The 20,418-nt window shown below is 44.7% G+C and overlaps 2 protein-coding genes across 2 annotated transcripts in view; both read left to right on the top strand.

Annotated features, from left to right (window-relative positions):
- The window catches only part of LOC126252653 (uncharacterized), a 915,736-nt gene extending 899,561 nt beyond the window's left edge, over window positions 1-16,175 (top strand). Inside the window, exon 9 of the mRNA XM_049953555.1 lies at window positions 16,078-16,175. The gene's annotated coding sequence lies outside the window, so the exon portion shown is untranslated. The remainder of the gene's footprint in view (window positions 1-16,077) is intronic.
- Window positions 2,003-20,418, top strand: part of LOC126252651 (SH3 and multiple ankyrin repeat domains protein 3) — a 141,476-nt gene continuing 123,060 nt past the window's right edge. Inside the window, exons 1-2 of the mRNA XM_049953554.1 lie at window positions 2,003-2,229; window positions 16,078-16,405. Of these exons, the coding sequence (XP_049809511.1) occupies window positions 2,003-2,229; window positions 16,078-16,405 (555 nt within the window). The remainder of the gene's footprint in view (window positions 2,230-16,077; window positions 16,406-20,418) is intronic.

Raw genomic sequence — 20,418 nt, 5'->3', positions numbered from 1 at the left:
ATTACTTGTAAGCTTTCTGGATGTGTAGCCGTATCATATTGTAAAATAACTTCCTCGAAATGGATAAAACTGACTTTTCGGACACGGTTGTATGAGCTTTCCTCTGGAAGTACTAATGAAGAAACATGTACAGTTTTGGCAGCGGCCCATTTATCCATGACCCATCAGCTTCAGTATAGTGATGTACAGTTTCAAGAAAATCTTCGATCAACGCCTCATCAGTACGAGAACAATAGAGGTCCGCTGACGAATGCTTTCTTCAACTGCGTCAATAACTTCTGGCATCTCCTTTGCTTTATCCGTCCCAGCAGATTTTTCCCTCCTTTCTCTAATGCTAGTTCGCTTTTTTATCTTCGCGAAGTCGCCATTTTCGACTTGGTACACTTTATTACTTTTGTGTCGTCATAATTGTAGAATCCACAGATCGCGCAGATCAAGTCGATATTCAGAAATGCATTACGAGGATTTATTCCCATGTAATAATTATACTCACAATTTGTAACGACAGTTTGAGCAATGTAGACTCCATGGTGCAGCACTTCGGCGAGAATAAGTTTTCAGTATCGTGGAGGGATCTATAATAAGTGTTTCAGATGAATTATAGGAACTCAACCGACACATTTGGATACTGTAGTACTTTCTGCTACGGAAACCATCGATAACACACAGGTATTAGCTGAAATAACAGTCCAAATGTGTCTGGACGAGATAAACACGAAGTACAAAAGAGATGTTCCTTGTAGGAAGTGTTATCTAGGGACATAAGTATTGACCCAAGTCCAGCTAAAAATAAGTAAAAAGCACATCTCCCTCAATATGCATTATTCTTTTAAATACGCTTTATTTTCGTTTCTTCATCATGCAATGTACGGGAGTTTCTGTCTTTCGGATCAATTTCTACAATTCTTGCGGAGTAACTGCAGTAAGGCTTTTCATATACGGTGCTTTTTTAGACGTCTGTCAAAGCCGAAAAATTGTTGATGATGTTGGTAACGTGTGGAGGGTTTGAAACAGGAGTAGCAACGGGATGAGAACTACCATGTACTTCGAATCGTCGTTTTTCTAGAAATTAAGGTTCGACGTGCCATCAACAACGAGTTCGTTATTAACTTAGTAAAACTTATTCAAAAGTACAACCCAGTAATTCACATTAATCGATTTAAGAGTCCAAGTTAAATGTTCAAATGTGTGTGAAATCTTATGGGACTTAACTGCTAAGGTCATCAGTCCCTAAGCTTACACACTACTTAACCTAAATTATCCTAAGGACAAACACACACACCCATGCCCGAGGGAGGACTCGAACCTCCGCCGGGACCAGCCGCACAGTCCACGCCTGCAGCGCCCCAGACCGCTCGGCTAATCCCGTGCGGCCCAAGTTAAATCTGAATTTCGATACCCAGACGAAGACTTGAACCCCTCTCCTTCCTAACAACAGGAGACTTCCCGAAAGTCCTAAGTGCCGGACGCTTTTGTATTTCTCTTGCAGTATCTTCATATAATGTAAGTCCAAATGTCACGTCATCTCATCGCCGTCTCCATCCTTCTTGGGTCGTCCGATTCCTACGACCGTATTGTTGGCGGGATGCTTAATCGTTATCTTTTGTAGGTTCTTCCGGTGCAGCTTCTATTTGCTTTTTTCTTTACCAACATTTTATCACCGCTATGAAACTTACTGTCGGCAATAAAAAAGATAATCTCTCATACGTATTTCCTTCCTCGTAAAAGTGTTTCTTCCCTTCTGTTGATGCCTCCTTCATTTTTATGTCAGTTTTTATATATGCACGAATAACCCCGCAATCGTACCGAATCGTCGAACGTTCATGTGTTACAGCTCCAAAACTCTATGAACCTCTAATTACGCTTGGGTATTTCCACCGAGTCAAATGAATAAATACATTTGCTGGAGGTTGCGTGGTTTTCTGACCTTGCTGGAAACTGAATTTCTACGAGCGGTATTGTTTGGATGACGGACGCAAGAGCCCGGCGCGCCTGAGGTGACATGCGCCGGCTCGGATTGCAGTCATCAGTCATTCAAGATGGCGGCCCATCGACCCCGGCAAGAGCCCGCGGGCGGGGCGCCTATCGACTCGTGGCCCGCCTGAACAGCCTCCATAATTCAGACGTCGCGTCGCCGCAGGCGGTCAGCTTTCGATTATACAGCGGCGGTCGGCTGCCCTCCATCGGAAACTGCGCTGAAGTGAACGCGCCGCCACAAAGAGATGTACTGTATAGCGCGCGCAGGCGCTCTAAGTGGCTCCATTGTTAGTCAGGGCAAGGCAGCAGAATAGAAATCACCCAGCCCGCGCACTAGTCCACACAATATGGAGACTCACTTTCAAGTTCTCGACCTAGTCCCATCAGCTGCTGGTATCAAGCAACGTATCCGGTTTTAACATCATCATGTAATCCGTTCCTTTCAAATGGGAAGATCAAGGCCATCTCTCATCCCTTCCTCGACCATCCAACATCTCCCCTGGTCTTCCTCTCGTGGTACCTGCTCGCACCGCTTTTCTGTTCTTCTGTATTTTCACTTATCAATAAAAAGATTTATATACTATAAGGAAAAACGGACGCACCTCGAAGGAGTTTCGCAAATTAATATTTATACAGATATCGAAGGAAAATGGAAACCTTAAACTTTGGCGGCCGACTGAGGCGTAGCGCCGTAAAACGTCCCTGCCTTGGAGGCGGTTAAGTGGGAGATGTGTCTCAGAGCTGGATAGTGACAGATGGTGACGCGAGACTGGACGCACACGTAGTTTATGTATCAGCCGATAGAGAACAATATTGGATAGGGGCGCTGTGATTTCAGTTTCGATTGTGCCCACTAGAGAGCACTAAAGTAATAGAATGTTTTTTGATAAACTGTTCTAGTATTTTCATGAAGTGTTATTATGTCTTTTTGTGTATGTAAAATGTTATAAATGTGTTTTAGCAGTATGAATGACGCGTGAGTGTGGTTTAAGGTTAATATGAAGATAATTGTTTAACGAGTTATGCAGTAGGATTTAGTGTGGGTATGGACAAATGGGATATTTGTAGAATAGATTTGTAAAGTAAGTTTATGGTAAAGGGAAAGTTAATTCAGGTATAAATAACAATAGTAAATAACTTTATGCTTAAGCAAAACTTCAGCTTATTAGATAATTACGTCGGTAAAAAGTCCAGTCGTGAGTTTTACTATTTTGCGATTGGTTATGGATGAAAAGCGCGGACTGACGCGGGAGAGAGTTGTTTTGCTATTCGCTGTTGAGTAAACTGACCAATGGTAAAGCAATATTCTTCGCGCGGTTTTCTCTGCTGGTAGAGAAGACCTAGAGTGTTCTAGAGAAGAGTCGAAGCCTATCCATGAAAGAGATCGGACGTGTGCAGTAGTAGTTCCGATGGAAATGATAAGTTGCCGGATCTAGCAGTGTTTCATACATCAAACGTATTGGAAAGTGACGGCATAATTATTCCGATGTGTGTGTAGAAATTTCGGAATTTCTAAGTGAATTTTGAGACGAGAAAAGACATAAATTCCGCGCGGCGTATTGAGCACGTCGGTGGCTAAAAACTGTGACTGCATTAGGTACCGACAGACTTAATATTTGGCGAGCATTATCGATCTAAAACAATCAGTATTTTTGTAGCTATTACGTTTTCGGGAAATGCAACATCATAAACTTGCTAACGTGAGTGAAAGGGATTGTGAGTGACTGCGTTAAGACTAGCACGGGCTTGGCAGTGATACTTGTTCACCTAAGTTTCAGAATATACTAATTGAGGACAAAATTTCCAACCTTTCATTGCGTGTGAAAACTTTCTCCCGAAACGTAGATTAGTGACTTTAATTGCAGCCTGGTTCACGTCGAAGTACAGTAGGTTTCACTCGGCTTCCCTGCTGATGATCTGCTGAGACAATGTTCACAGGTAGGTGCAGGTCCGTCTTAAAGGAACGGAAGGAACCGCGCCGCCGCACGACGGATGAATGTACGACGCTGCAGCGCAATTTCGCCGCGCAGCTAGCAAGGATAGCGAACAGAGAACATTTCGACAGCAGGGTATAAAGTCTCAGCGAATTTCATTCAGTGCAGTCAGTTGGACAGCAGCTATGCTTCGCAGACAGACGAGTGAACAATATACGCAGATGTGCGCATTTAAGAGAGGACGTGTAGGTTGGCTCAAAGAAGCGGGTTGGAGTAATCGCTCGGCATTTGAGTAGGAGCGATACCACTATTCGACGGTGTTGCCAGGAAGGGGAGAACCTTGGCCGAACACAGCGTCAGAAAGGAAGCGGTTGGCCTAGATAGATGTCAGAACGTGAGGACTGAGAAGTCGCCAAAAAGGCACCCAGAGCTCCGGATTCATCATTGGGTGTCGCCCGCCACACGACCCGACAATAAGAACTCATGTTCAGGGGTGCCGTGTATCTTTTAGTCGCAGGACCCCTGTCGTTGTCATCCGCAGCACCCTTACAGCACACCAGTACGTCAACGATATTCTGCGCCTCGTTTTGTTGTCCTTCATGGCAAACTATCGTTGGCTTACATTTCAGCAATGCCCACCCGCACGTAGCGAGAGCTTGGACTGTTTCTTTGTACATGCCGAACCCCGCCTTCCTTGAACATGAAGGTCGCCCGATCTCTCTCAGTCCAGATGTGAGCATTCTGGGCAGGATACTCAAACCAGCCAAGGATTTTGAAGACCTGACACGCCAATTGAACAAAATGTGGCACCATATCCCCAATCAATGCACAGCCGAACGATTCCTTGCATAAGGACCAGAGGTGGATCAAAGCGATACTGACTTGCTCAATTTTTCTAGCTCTTTCTTTTGAATAAATCATCTAATTTTTCTGAAATTGTAGTAATGTACGTCAGATCTACGGATTTCCGTCCCATTCCGATAATTCCTTCGTGGTGCTCCTTCTCTTTTTTGTGTCTGCACCCGGTCTTTATTTCATCACTTGCAGCTGTTCTAAGGAATTACACTTCCGCCGTTTCAGTATCTCTCGTCTTGTTTCATCATTTGGATTTGCAGCTCCCTGTGTTGACCGTGTTTGCAGTTAAAATTGTAGGATGTGAGGTCCGCCAGTTATACAAAACACCGTTTTTTCTCAGTACCCAAACATGTTTCAGCACCACTGTGCCATCATCAGCGGGTTTCCGTTTTATTGATTCTGCAGTATGAACATTTCTGTTAAATGATTACAAAATTATATGGATGTTTAGTTCAAAAAATAGTTCGTTTCTTTTTGTTAATGCCTTTACACTTAGTGTGCAGGAATTTTCCCGGATCACTTCCATATTATTTACTACAGGTAGCTTGTCATCTGCAACCAAACGATGTTGATGAGAAAATTTTGTTGAAAGTTGAACTATCATCTAAGATGTAAGTTGATTTGTAGAGATGTTTTCGCGCCTATATTAGTTTTTACTTACGTTTTCGTGTGCCCCCCGCCCCTCCCCCCCCCTAATGAACCATGGACCTTGCCGTTCGTGGGGAGGCTTGCGTGCCTCAGCCATACAGATGGCCGTAACGTAGGTGCAACCACAACGGAGGAGTATCTGTTGAGAGGCCAGACAAAGTGGTTCCTGAAGAGGGGCAGCAGCCTTTTCAGTAGTTGCAGGGGCAACAGTCTGGATGATTGACTGATCTGGCCTTGTAACAATAACCAAAACGGCCTTGCTGTGCTGGTACTGCGAACGGCTGAAAGCAAGGGGAAACTACAGCCGTAATTTTTCCCGAGGGCATCCAGCTTTACTGTATGGTTTAATGATGATGGTGTCGTCTTGGGTAAAATATTGCGGAGGTAAAATAGTCCCCCTTCGGATCTCCGGGCGGGGACTACTCAAGAGGATGTCGTTATCAGGAGAAAGAAAACTGGCGTTCTACGGGTCGGAGCGTGGAATGTCAGATCCCTTAATCAGGCAGGTCGGTTAGAAAATTTATAAAGGGAAATGGATAGGTTAAAGTTAGATATAGTGGGAATTAGTGAAGTTCGGTGGCAGGAGGAACAATCTTCTGGTAAGGTGAATACAGGGTTATAAACAAATGAGGAGGTATTGAATAGAATTGGGGAGGAGTTTGTGGCACAACTTGACTAGAATAAGGGATCGGTTTCCAAGACATGTTCTGAGGCATCAAGGGATCACCAATTTAGTATTGGAGGGCAGTGTGGAGGGTACAAATCGAAGAGGGAGACCAAGAGATGAATACACTAGGCAGATTCAGAAGGATGCAGGTTGCGGTAGGTACTGGAAGATGAAGAAGCTTGCACAGGATAGAGTAGCATGGAGAGCTGCATCAAACCAGTCTCAGGACTGAAGACCACAACAACAACAACATTCGTGTGGCAAGCCCTTTTGTTCTTCGCATCATGTTGAGGTGTCGTGATGCACACGACAGAGTCAGTCCAATTCTCCCAACCATGGAACAGCATAACCACTGCCACTTTGATTCGTATGCTCTTTCTTCCTTGTTTGGTAAACGTTCAGCCACGCAACCGACGCAGTGGTGTAAGGGAAGCAAAAGATGTGGCCCATCAATCGCAAATACGAACGCACACGATGGGGTGGCACTGTTGACAGAATTGTTGGCTATTTTCCTGAGGAATATCGTGTCAAATTCTGTCCAATTGGTGCGTTGCTTCGTCAAAATCCCGACCTGGTTCGAGGGGCCTGCCTAATGCTCCAAACGTTCTCCATCGGGAACCTTGCTGGCCAAGGTAGGGTTCGCCAAGACAAAGACAAGCAGTAAAAACTGTCGCCGTGCGTGGGCGAGCAGTATCTTTCTCAAATGCAAGCCCAGGACGGCTTGCCACGAAGGGCAACAAAATGAGGCGTAGAATATTGTAGGTGTGCCGCTGTGCCGCGGGCGACAACCACAGGGGTCCTGCTGTGAAAAGAAGCGACACGCCAGACCGTGACTCCTCCTATGAGACAGTCAGGTTGACATTCCACACCTATCTGGGGCATCTTCAGACACGTCTTCGGCCTGGAACTAATTGACTGGCGTAGAACTGTCTTCAGTGATGAGTCCCGTTTCGAACTGACCTCCAATGACCGGCGAAGACGTATCTGGAGACGCCCATGACAGCGGTGGGATACCAACCTGATAGTCGCCCGCCATACGGCCTCAGTGATGACCAGGGGTGCCGTACCTTTTCATTGCAAGACCCCTGTGGTTGCCATCCATGGCACCCTTTCAGCAGAGCAGTACGTCAACGATATTCTACGCACCATTTTGTTGCCCTTCGTGGCCAGCCATCCTGGGCAACTGGACAGAATTTGGCACAATATCCGTCAGGAGGACATTCAACAACTCTGTCAATCACTGCCAAACCGAATAACTGGTTGCATAACAGCCAAACGTGGACCAGCTCGTTATTGACTTGCTCAATTTATGAAGCTCCATTTCTTCAATAAATCATCCAGTATTTCTGTAAATTTAATCATTTCTTTGTCTTTACATGTGTATTACATATATCGATTTCTCTTTCATTCCGTTAATTACGAGGGTCACTCCAAAAGAAATGCACACTATTTTTGTAAAAATGCAGTTTTCATTCTGCATGTGTGAAAGTTTTACAGGTGTAGACACATCCTTCCCGCTTGTTTTCAAACTTAGTTCAACCTGTTCCCGTGAGTGGCGCCATCACAGCATGTCTTCAAGATGGCTGCTACACTTGACCTTCGTCAGATGCAACGTGCTGTCATAAAATTCCTGTGCTGTGAAAACGAGACAGTGGGAAACGTCCACAAGAGGTTGAAAAAGGCGTATGGAGATGCTGCTGTCGATCGCAGTACAGTTAGTCGGTGGGCAAACAGGTTACGTGATGAAATCGGGCACGGCTGTGTTGAGGATCGTCCTCACAGCGGCAGGTCTCGTACTGCACACACTCCAGACAATGTGCAGAGAGGTAATGAATTGGTGACTGCTGACAGACGCATCACAGTGAATGAATTGTCACGCTACGTTGGGATAGGGGAAGGAAGTGTTTGCAGAATACTGAAAGTGTTGGCGTTAAAAAAGGTTTGTGCCAGGTGGGTTCCCAAGATATTGACGGTGGCTCACAAAGAAACAAGAAAAACGGTGTGCAGCGAACTTTTGGAACAGTACGAGAATGGTGGAGATGAATTTCTTGGAAGAATTGTGACAGGTGATGAAACATGGCTCCATCAGCTTTCACCAGAGACGAAGAGGCAATCAGTGGAGTGGCATCATGCAAATTCAAAACCACACCTTCTGTTGGAAAAGTTATGGCTACGGTGTTTTTCTATTCCGAAGGACTCTTGCTTGTGGACATCATGCCAAGTGGAACCACCATAAATTCTGATGCATATGTGACGACACTGAAGAAACTTGAAGCTCGACTGAGTCGTGTTCGACCACATCGGCAAAAGCAGGATGTTTTGCTGTTGCACGACAATGCACGGCCACATGTCAGTCAAAAAACTATGGAAGCGATCACAAAACTGGGATGGACAACACTGAAACACCCGCCTTACAGTCCTGACCTGGCTCCATGTGACTATCATCTCTTTGGGAAACTGAAAGACTCTCTTCGTGGAACAAGGTTTGAAGATGATGACTCCCTCGTGCACGCTGCCAAACAGTGTCTCCAACAGGTTGGTCCAGAATTTTACCGTGCGGGTATACAGGCGCTGGTTCCAAGATGGCATAAGGCAGTTGAGAGCGATGGAAATTATGTGGAGAAATGAAAGTATTGTTCCTAAAGGATGTATCTACACACTGTAAAACTTTCAAACATGTAGAATGAAAGATGGATTTAAAATGAAATAAATGAAATAGTGTGCATTTCTTTTGGAGTGACCCTCGTACTTCATGATGCGTCTTTTGTTCTTTTTTTCCCTTAGAGTGTTTTATCCATGGCGCTCATACCTTAATAAGGCGGAATATAAGGCAGTATTTCGGGATGTAGGATGACTTCATTCTTCCCACGAGGTATCATTATTCACTGGACGAAGATATCAGTTTAAATTCATAAGAGGCTATCGAATTCTCACCATCATGTGGGAGAACGCCTCGCCAGACACGCACCGATCGCCGTCTGCAGACTGGTAGCGGTGACCACATTTAGTGCCCAGTGAGGCGGAGCTCTGGTGACCTGCGAGGCGGCCCATCATCGCTGCTGACTGATCACAGGCGGCGTCGCCCTCTGTTCCGCCAATAGCCGCTTTGCATCTCGGCTCACGCCAGCTAATCGCCACTTGACGAGTACTGCTCTCAGTGTGCGGCGGAAAAGCTGCCGACGCTGAAGGCCGCTCGTCCGAATTCGTCAGGGTGCGTAATCATTCTGTCTCAAGTGTCTCCGTTTTATTTAACCCTCTGTCTAAATTCCCACTTGCAATTGTGTTTACGTGCAGGCCTCTCCATTCTGACGGACACATTAAGCTACGGTAGCGGATACGAGCACCTGGGTCCTTACATGATCTGAGTAAAATAGTAATGCACAGACATCGGTCACCATCAGTAGAAATGCCATAAATTCCGTTTTGGACAGTTACTTTTTGTTTTTATAACAGTAAAAGAATTTGTTCGGCTGGGTAATGAGTTCAGGAAAGAGTGGATACGTTATTGGTCCGCTGTGGCAGACCAGAGAAATGTCGCAGGTGAATAGATGTGTTAAAATGTCGTCTCGTTACACTCTCAGTACGCCATAGGTCCTTAGGAGGATCTGCTAGACGATGAGAGATTTAATTGCGTATAGAGAAGCGTCAGTAATGACATCCACCGAGAACAGCCTGTGAAAAACATAGGCACAGATGCACACTCGACATGACAACAGTTGCTACGGGGATTCTGCGACGATTTGAGTCCCAACAGTATGAAAAATATATAATTTTAAAATTTTTCACAAAAGTAGCCTTTACTATCACAGAATACAAGAAGAAATTGGGACAAAGTAAACAATCAATTATTTTAAGGAAATGCTTTCACTTTGGAACAACTAGGACATACAGTTTCCAACCACGCATCATTTCATGTGATATATTTTAAAGCAGATTCACAGTTTTCCTAGTCACAATCCGATATCTCGAAACTTCGACGAACTCATAACGTTTAAAACAAATTGTATTTCTAAATAACAACAAAAAATGAACCTAAAATTAAATAAATTTCGTTTCAAAACCAAATACTGCCCTAATGGTTTCATTTCGAAACCACTCTTAAAAGCAGTAGTATAAACTAAAATTTACGTTAACGGTAACTTTAGACATACTCATTTTTCAATATGGCCATTATTAAAAAAAAGTATGTTAGAATCTGCTGCGATCACGTAGCACAATCACCGCGACGACTGTCGTGGCAGTACCTCAAGTGTACCACTAGATGGCTGTCTTGGAGTAGCATCAATGGTTTCATGCTAAGCGCACTGGTACTCAAAACAAAATTCATGAAATGGTGATACCAGGCAGAAAAAACTGGTAATGGAAAGACGTTCGTTCCAGAGAAGTCATAGCGTCCAGTTGCAGCTTACATCATTTGTTCTCTTCGCTGCTTGCTACTTCTTCCTTCTCAACGAATTTCTCCGACAGCAGGAAGCACAACAATGTGTCCTACAGAATAGAAGAAAGAAACGTCGTCTCCTCATTTTCCGCTTGATCTGCAGCAGAAAACCAGCGCTGTAATGTATTTAAATTGTAGATAATTACTTAGAGCTATAATAGCAAACAGGGAAAAACTTCAGCTGTTCGGTGTTTCTGGCTTTAATGCACAGTAGTTATTAGAGGCGTTCCAACGTCTACATTTGTAATACACAAATCCCGTGTGGTGTATCCCACTTCAAACTTTCTATGAGATTTGTAACGCTCTCGCGATGGCTAAATGTACCACTCACGAATCTTGCCGCTCTTATTTGGACCTTCTCAATCTCTCGAATCACACCCAACTGGGGCCGGCCGAAGTGGCCGTGCGGTTAAAGGCGCTGCAGTCTGGAACCGCAAGACCGCTACGGTCGCAGGTTCGAATCCTGCCTCGGGCATGGATGTTTGTGATGTCCTTAGGTTAGTTAGGTTTAACTAGTTCTAAGTTCTAGGGGACTAATGACCTCAGCAGTTGAGTCCCATAGTGCTCAGAGCCATTTGAACCATTTGAACACCCAACTGGTAAGGGTCCCATACAGACGAACAGTACTCCCAAGATTGGACGAACTAACGTATTGTAAGCTATTTCCTTTGTTGAAGGACTGCATCGCTTCAGGATTCTACCAATAAACCGCAATCTAGAGTTCGCCTTACCCGTTACTTGTGTAATCTGATCATTCCATTTGAGATCAAACTCTGAGATTTCAAACTCTGTCAGATGGCGATAGCTCTGTTTGTGGCATCTCCGAGTCCTTCACAGTGATCACCTAACATCTGTCACTCTTCACGCCCCGCATATTCCATACTGGACCTGGCAACAACACTAAACAAAAATAACACAAATGCACTCCGATTGCCGCTCTAGTTGTCACAGAGAATCACAACACTAGGCATTGATAAACGGCGTTCACTAAGCAACATTTTTTTCTCCGACAATTTCGGTAGAAAAAAGGCGGAATCTGTTGTAGGACAACGTGGAGTAGTTCTGCTTTAGCCCCTATAGTTTCATGAAGTTCCCATAGGTGGCGGCTCGATACTAGCGTCTGTAACGCACGCGCTGTCATTCAAGTGTCTTTTTGCGGAAAATCAGAGCATTACAGATGTTCATAGGCACTTGCAGAATGTCTACGAAGACCTGGGAGTGAACAAAAACACGTCGAGTCGTTGGGCGAGGCGTCTGTCATTATTACAAGGTCGATCTCGCGCGTAACGGCTGGCGGCACACAGCTGAATGCTGCATGTTGGAACTCATTCGATTTGATCGACGGATCGCAGTCAAACACGTCGCTCCACAACTGGACGTCTTGTTGGTAGTGCTGACGCACTCGTTCGCCATTGGTGTACTCGAAGCTGTGTGCCCGCTGGGTTCATCGTCGGCTAAGAGAAGAAGATAAAGAGCAACGAAAGACCATCTGTGAGGAATTGCTTGCGCGTTAGGAGGCTGATTGTGGCCTTTTTTTGTCAAACATCATCACAGGCGATGAAACATGGGTTCATCATTTCGAGCCGAAAACAAAACGCCAATCCATGGAGTGGCTCTGCACCACATCTCCTCCGAAGAAAAAGTTTAAAGCCACAGCCTCAGCCGGTGAAGTCATGGCGACTGTCTTCTGGGTCTCTGGAGGGGTTATTTTGTTTGATGTCTACATCTACAAGGATACTCTGCTAATCACATTTAAGTGCCTGGCACAGGGTTCATCGAACCACCTTCACAATTCTCTGTTATTCCAATCTCGTATAGCGCGGGAAAATGAACACCTATACCTTTCCGTACGAGCTCTAATTTCCCTTATTTTATCTTGTTGATCGTTCCTCCCTATGTAAGTCGGTGTCAACAAAATATTTTCGCATTCGGAGGAGAAAGTTGGTGATTGGAATTTCGTGAGAAGATTCCGTCGCAACGAAAGACGCCTTTCTTTTAATGATGTCCAGCCCAAATCCTGTATCATTTCTATGACACTCTCTCCCATATTTCGCGCTAATACAAAACGTGCTGCCTTTCTTTGAACTTTCTCGATGTACTCATTCAGTCCTATCTGGTAAGGATCTCACGCCGCGCAACAGTATTCTAAAAGAGGATGGACAAGCGTAGTGTAGGCAGTCTCCTTTGTAGGTCTGTTACATTTTCTAAGTGTTCTGCCAATAAAACGCAGTCTTTGGTTAGCCTTCCCCACAAGGTTTAATGTGTGTTCCTTCCAGTTTAAATTGTTCGTAATTGTAATACCTAGGTATTTAGATTAGACTGATTTATCGTGTAACCGAAGTTTAACGCGTTCCTGTTAGCACTCATGTGGATGACCTCACACTTTTCGTTATTTAAGGTCAACTGCCACTTTTCGCACCATTCCGATATTTCTTCTAAAGCGTTTTGCAGTTTGTTTGGATCTTCTGATGACTTTATTAGTCGATAAACTACAGCGTCTTCTGCAAACAACCGAAGACGGCTGCTCAGATTGTCTCCTAAATCGTTTATATAGATAAGGAACAGCGAAGGGCCTATAACACTACCTTGGGGAACGCCAGAAATCACTTCTGGTTTACTGTTCACCCCTCATAGTGAAGAAAAAATTGAAGAAAGAGTCTCAGGGTATTGGTCGCCACAAAAAAATGCAAAGTAACTTCTCCGTGACGAAGCGAGGCCTCACGCAAGTCTGCGTACCGTCGAGGAGCTCAGAAAACTTTATTGGCTGCTCTTCCTCATCCACCAAACAGCCCGGATCGCGTTCGCACTTTCAATCTATTTGGCCCAATGAAGGATGCCCTGTGGGGGAAGCAGTACGCGGATGATCCAGCAAGAAGTTGGCTCCGACATCGACCAGTAGAGTGATACAATGCGGGCGTAGAGGCCTCCCAGCAAGGTGGCGTAAGGCCGTCGCGTTGAACGGAGAGTACGATCGAAATTAGGATTTTGTAGCCAAAAAGGTGGAGAATAAAATGATGTATTGGAATCCGGAATGTGACCAACCTGCTTTCAAAAAACAATGTTCCTATAGTTATCTACATCTACACGATTAATCTGCAATTCACATTTAAGTGCTTGGCAGAGGGATCATCGAATCACAATCGTACTATCTCTCTACCATTCCACTCCCGAACAGCGCGCGGGAAAAACGAACACCTAAACCTTTCTGTTCGAGCTCTGTTTTCTCTTATTTTATTTTGATGATCATTCCTACCTATGTAGGTTGGGCTCAACAAAATATTTTCGCATTCCGAAGAGAAAGTTGGTGACTGAAATTTCGTAAATAGATCTCGCCGCGACGAAAAACGTCTTTGCTTTAATGACTTCCATCCCAACTCGCGTATCATATCTGCCAGACTCTCTCCCCTATTACGTGCTAATACAAATCGAGCTGCCCTTTTTTGCACCCTTTCGATGTCCTCCGTCAATCCCACCTGGTAAGGATCCCACACCGCGCAGCAATATTCTAACAGAGTACGAACGAGTGTAGTGTAAGCTGTCTCTTTAGTGGACTTGTTGCATCTTCTAAGTGTCCTGCCAATCAAACGCAACCTTTGGCTCGCCTTCCGCACAATATTATCTACGTGGCCTTTTCAACAGAAGTCGTTCGTAATTTTAACACCCAGGTACTTAGTTGAATTGACAGCCTTGAGAATTGTACTATTTATCGAGTAATCGAATTCCAAAGGATTTCTTTTGGAACTCATGTGGATCACCTCACACTTTTCGTTATTTAGCGTCAACTGCCACCTGCCACACCATACAGCAATCTTTTCTAAATCTCTTTGCAACTGATACTGGTTTTCGGATGACATTACTAGACGGTAAATTACAGCATCATCTGAGAACAACCTAAGAGAACTGCTCAACGCATGTCGTACAAACCCGCCGCGCTGATGTGTGAATGACATCTGACGTCTCTTCTGGGCGCTTCACTATTTTTGTCAGTCACAGCTGCTTCTGGAGAACTCATGACACCTTTTACAGGGAGGCCTTGGGAGAATTCACGATGCAGTTCTTTAGCAAAGTTGATGTGTGGACGTTGTATGGCGGCGGGTGGAACAATCGTTAATGTTCCTGTTATTTATTTAATGCTGTTTGCCGTTCTCAACACTGGCTCTCTAACTACAGTATTGGCAACCAGAAAGTGATTAGCAAAACGTGAAGCCTATAATTAGAATTCCTAGTGCCCAGTTCATCTGATAAATACATTTATAGCTACAGATTATAGCTCCGAGGAATTAGGAGATTATCTGGGATTCATAATCAAAAACCATTCTCTCTTAAATGTTCACTATATTCTGAAAGTCACAGACCAAATCCAACTACCAGAGCAGTTCAGAGTCTAGTGCGCTGATGCCACTATAACTGTCCAAATTAAATGTTTAAGTGAATGCTCGCCATAATTTGATGATAATGTTCATCAAACGCCACGCTAAATAATGGTAGAATGTCTGTCCTGCGGCGGCACGTGAAAATACGACACACGCAAACTGAAGATAGATAATTAAAGTAATCCCAGAATTAACACTTCACTCGAAAACGATTTCACGGTTACACGTATCCCGAGTAACTTATTACCGCATCCGAGGCTGTTTATATCAACGATACGGACGCGACGCGACTCCGGCACAGGTGGTGCGCTAATCAGCGTCTGGAGAGAACTGGGGCCTTCCTTTTTCACGCAGCTTTCTTACATATAAAGCCGCGGTGCGGACTGCTAAGGGAACGCCTGATCAAATCTGCTCTCCCGACTATCCGCTGGGCTAGTAATGCACCACTTTAAGTTATCGAATAAATCATTGCTTCCTTTGCTGATGGCCGATGAAGCTTTCAATTTAATTGTGCAATCAGCACACAAGTAAGTAATCATAATAAAAGTCTGACGTGGCTAAGTCAAATATTTTGGGCGAGAGAATTAATTTAATTACACTACACACAGTAGACGAGCTCTGAACTTGCTCTTTGGAGATACGCTATAGCTATAGTTTTATAGTTATTCTGTTGAAGCTTCTCACATTTTTATGATTATAGCGGATCTCCCTTCTACTTAAATTTAAACATCCTAGCTTTATTTATTCGCCTACTTAATCTATCTTGCTTCCTTAATTTCTAAGACAAAAACCAGAAAATCATGAATTTCAACTAAAATTTTAATTTTTGAGATCCAGAATACTGTTTCTACTAAATTATTATGCAGAAGGAATCTAAATATAAATTTTTAAGTTTCTAGCTCTTTTCTGTTGCGCCAATGATTTTTACAGAAAAACGTCCAAATTTCGAAAATGGTTAAAGTTATTGAACTGATATCCAACACATATTGATTTTGTATTACTCCTGACATGCTAGAAACGTTTCAGGTTATTTACTTCATTTTAAAGTATTGCGCAATATTTATGACGTCAGAGCTAGTTACGGCGGACTGGCTGGCACACAATGGAAAGACTGATGTGAATTTTATAAGGCGTGAGTAGGCTGCTTCCCTACAACGTGTTGGTGAGTGCGTCGTTTGTCCGCAGATGTGAGGCTGTGATGGAGGACGGCGGCTCGGCTTGCGGCGGCGGCAGCGCTGGGGGCGGCGCGTGCTCGCCGGTGCCGCTGGCGGGGGCGGTGCCCGTGGCCGTGGCGCTGCCGGCCCCCACGGCGTCGCCCCCGCCCGTGCCCGTAGCCTCTGCCCCCGGGGGCGGCGGCGGGCCCGCGGCGGCCCAGCAGCAGCAGGCGGCGGACGAGGGCTACCTGCTGGTGCGCGTCCACGTGCCCGAGCTCAACGTGCAGAAGTGCCTGCAGTTCCCCAGGGACCAGCTCGTCTGGGACGTCAAGCAGCAGTGCCTCGCCGCCCTGCCCAAGGTACGCCACACGCCGCGGACCTCACAAGTGTGTTTCTTATCGCTTTATTCGTTTCAGTTTCTTGTCGGACCGTCAAATCGATGTCTTTCAAAAAACGACAAGCTGCGCTCTTTCCAGTCAGCTTAGAGAGGATACTGTCATCGTGTACTGTAATAACAGTCTCCCAGCCACAAATGAAAAAAATAAGTCACTAACTTGGACGAATAGGAGACCTTTGGTCTCCTGGTGTTCAGGTACGTCTAGATCGATAAAGTTAAGAGTCATAGTCATGGGGAGGGCTCAAAATAAAAAATGCGTAAGAGAGGGGAGCAGTGATGAAGAGTATGGTGAGGAGTAGGCCACCCCATGTGAAGTACGAGGCGTGTTTTTTAAGTAAGTACCGTTTTGAAATTAAAAAAAGGCGTGCTAAGATATCTCAATAATTTTATATTCACATGAAAGCCTCTACCTTAATCTACTTTTCTACATAATTTCCGTCAATATTGAGGCACTTGCCATAACGTTGTATCAGTTTTTGAATACCCTCCTCATAGAAATCTGCCGCCTGACTTGTTAACCACTGCATCACCACTGTTTTGACTTCGTCATCGTCTTGAAGACGCTGACTGCCCAGGTGTTTCTTCAAGTGCAGGAACAGATGATAGTCACTGGGCGCAAGATCGGGGCTGTACGGAGGATGATCTAGTTTCCCATCGAAAAGATGTGATGACATCTTTGGTCTGATTCGCCACATGCGGGACGGGCAAAATGATGCTCTTGCTCAACTTCCATTTACTGTTGCTTTGATTCTGGTGTAACGTAGGCCACCCATGTTTCATCTGGTTTAAGAAATCATCACCGTCGTTGTGGTACCGCTCAAGGAAAGTCAATGCACTGTCTAAACGTTTGGTTTTGTGCACATCCGTCAACATTTTCGGTACCCAACGCGCACACAATTTTCGGTAAATCAAGCGCTCGGTCACAACGCCATACAAAACACTACGAGAAACATTAGGAAAGTCGTCCCGCAAGGAGGAAATCGTAAAGCATCTGTTTTCTCTCACCTCATTGTCCACTTCCTGCACAAAACTTTCATTAACGACCGAAGGACGCCCACTCCGTTGTTCAGCATGCACATCTGTGCGGCCATCTTTAAATGCTCTCACCCACTTTCTTACCATTCCACCACTCATAATGTTTTCCCCGTAAACTGCACAGATCTCACGATGAATATCGATCGCTTTTAGGCCTGTAGCACTAAGAAATCTTATAACAGCCCGTACTTCACAGTCGGCGGGACTCATGATTATCGGAGACATCTTAAAACACTCAGTACACAACGTAAACAAGGAAGAATCAGACTGTAATGGCGTCAGTGCATAGATTAAAGTACAGGCTTTCATGTAAAAATAAAATTATTGAGATATCTTAGCAAGTCTTTTTTTTAATTTCAAAACGGTACTTACTTAAAAAAACACGCCTCGTATTTCGTAGATTTTTGGGTGAGCAACTGTTGAATTTCGCTGGGAGAGGATTTGGATGGATAGGGTCGAAGGAAACAAGGAATGGGGATTACTTCTAACCCCCCTTCAATGACGAGTTCGGTACGAAAGGAGTACAAGCTCGGATTGTGGCACGGTAAGTGATATCCTTTCTAAAGGAACCATCATGGGCTTTGCCTCAAATGATTTACGGAAAATCTAAATCGGATGGCCAGACACAAATCATAGTCCTCCCGAAAGCAGCCCAGTCGGTTAGCCACTGCATTACCTCGCTTGGCTGGAGGGGTTTAGGTGTAGCATCGGGATGATGACAGCATATCCGGTTTAGAAATGAGAAGTCTAATGATAAGTTAACAGGTATTCCATAAAGTTTCAGGGTTGCAGCCGGATGACGTCGACTTCTGACCACGATATTTCGGCTGACAACCATTCAGCCATCTTCGGGTGAGTGTTTAGTACTGGAGATTGCTAGTTCACATCGCTGACTTTGTACCAAAAATTGGGGCTCAGACGCATGCGCAACGGCAGCCACTGCATGACCGACTTATGTCGAATTTCGCGCCCTATTCGAGTACTGCTCCATGGCGCGCAGGTGCTTGCTTTACGGTGATAATACATAAGGACTCTCTGTCGGAATGCGGGCTTGAGAACTTAAAATACAGATTTCAAATTAATAAAATTAACTGCCGACGTGTCACTAGTCATTCCGTAGATATCAAAGAAATCGTCGGGTCCCACGCCTTATCCAGCTGAAAGCCGCCATCACGATTAATAAGATTTTCCGCCAAACTTATTTCTACCGATTCCTTAACAACTGAGTCCCAAAATGATCTTGTCGAGGCCAAGATTTCCGTGAGAGAATAGGCACAATGCTCGGCTATGGCTGACTTGCTGGACTGCGAAAGGCGTGTGTGGCGATCATGTTCAACGAACCTTTCACGCACTCTGATGCACTGCGTGCGTTGCCTTTGTCACATTGGCAAGGTGTTCTGAAGATTCCAGGCCTCCACAAATCCCCAAGACGTCGTTTACCGAATTGAGAAGAGCTAACGTCTTTGTAGATGGGCAGAAGATTACTTTGATATGATGTTTCCCTAAGATTTTGCCTAATTTCGACGAAATATTGTCGGCACATGGGAGGAACGCCCTGGATTTGAACCGGTCCTTCTCTTGATCTTGTCGGTAGTCACGTTTCGTCCTCCTTAAAGCTATGCAGATTTGATGTAGAGAATACCCATCATATTTTAACACAGATTGTAGGTGTTCCTTCTCCTTTGCAAGGCTGTCTCCATCACACACAACATGTGCCCGGTACACCAATGTTCAAAAGAGACCCATAGTTTGTGATGAGTGGTGGCAGCTCGTCGCTTGAAAATTCAAGCTGTATGCGTGGACTTACGGTAAACGAAATGCCCCAATGGTGAATCCACTTACCGACCGACCAAGATATCTAGAAACTGCAGAGAACTGCCTTTCTCCACTTCCATCGTAAATTTTATATTTTCGCGTGTCGAATCCAGATGCTGCAGACAGCGTGATAGTTCTTCTTCGCTGTGGGGCCAAACTACAGAAGTATCATCTACATATCGGCAGAAAAAATTTATTTTTAAGTTCTGTCGAATCAAATGCCTTCTGCTTAAAGTCTTCCATAAAAAAGTTTGCTACCAGAGAGGAGGACCCTTGGCCACACCGTCAAGATATTCGCTGTTGAATAAAAATTAGGTGGAGGAAAATGCTTTCAACTGGACAAGGTGTGGGACCCAGTGATTTCTTTGATATACTCAGGAAGGAAACACTTCATGGCTACTGACACGTCTAGCAACAACTACTTTTATTAATATGACATCTGAATTTTAACTCCGCAAGCCCGCATTCCGACAGAGAGCGAGCACGAAGTATCACATTACGCATGCGCCTGCGCGCCATAGATGGAGCAGTATTCGAAGAGGGCGCGAAACTCGACAGAGGTCACTCACATAACGGCTGGCATTGCACATGCGTCTCTGCGCCATTTTTTTGGTATAAAGTCAGCGACGCGAACTAGCAATCTCCTGCGCTAAACACTTAACAGTAAAATGGTTGAAAACGTCGCGCAGTACGGTTCAAGCCGGAAAATTTTCAAGACTCACAAGTTAAGAGGTTTCTAGTTACAGGATTTACAGCATAAGATGTGCGTGGGTGTTTAATATCTTTGAGAAGTGGGGGAAATTGAATGAACCAATAAAGGATTCATTTGGAAGAGCATTTCCAAAAACCAAATGTCGAAGAATTTTTGGGGGGAGGCGAAATCAAGGAGACTTTGCCCAGGATTTTGAGGATACTGCAGAACAGAGTTTTACAGACGTGGTGGATGGCGAAGGGATGCAATCCATATTTTCCGACGATTTAATGGCCTGTCAACTCTGTGATCGTCAGCGTAAACGCTGGCAACAGATAACAAAGGAACTGTTTGTTGTAGACGTTTCCGCCCATCATGCACACACGAGTGTATGGTTTGTACACCCATTAAATGTATAGCTAAATAAATAAATC

This window comes from Schistocerca nitens, chromosome 4 (genome assembly GCF_023898315.1).
Source record: "Schistocerca nitens isolate TAMUIC-IGC-003100 chromosome 4, iqSchNite1.1, whole genome shotgun sequence".
In the NCBI taxonomy this organism is placed as follows: Eukaryota; Metazoa; Arthropoda; class Insecta; order Orthoptera; family Acrididae; genus Schistocerca; species Schistocerca nitens.
This window is presented reverse-complemented; position numbering and strand designations above follow the sequence as displayed.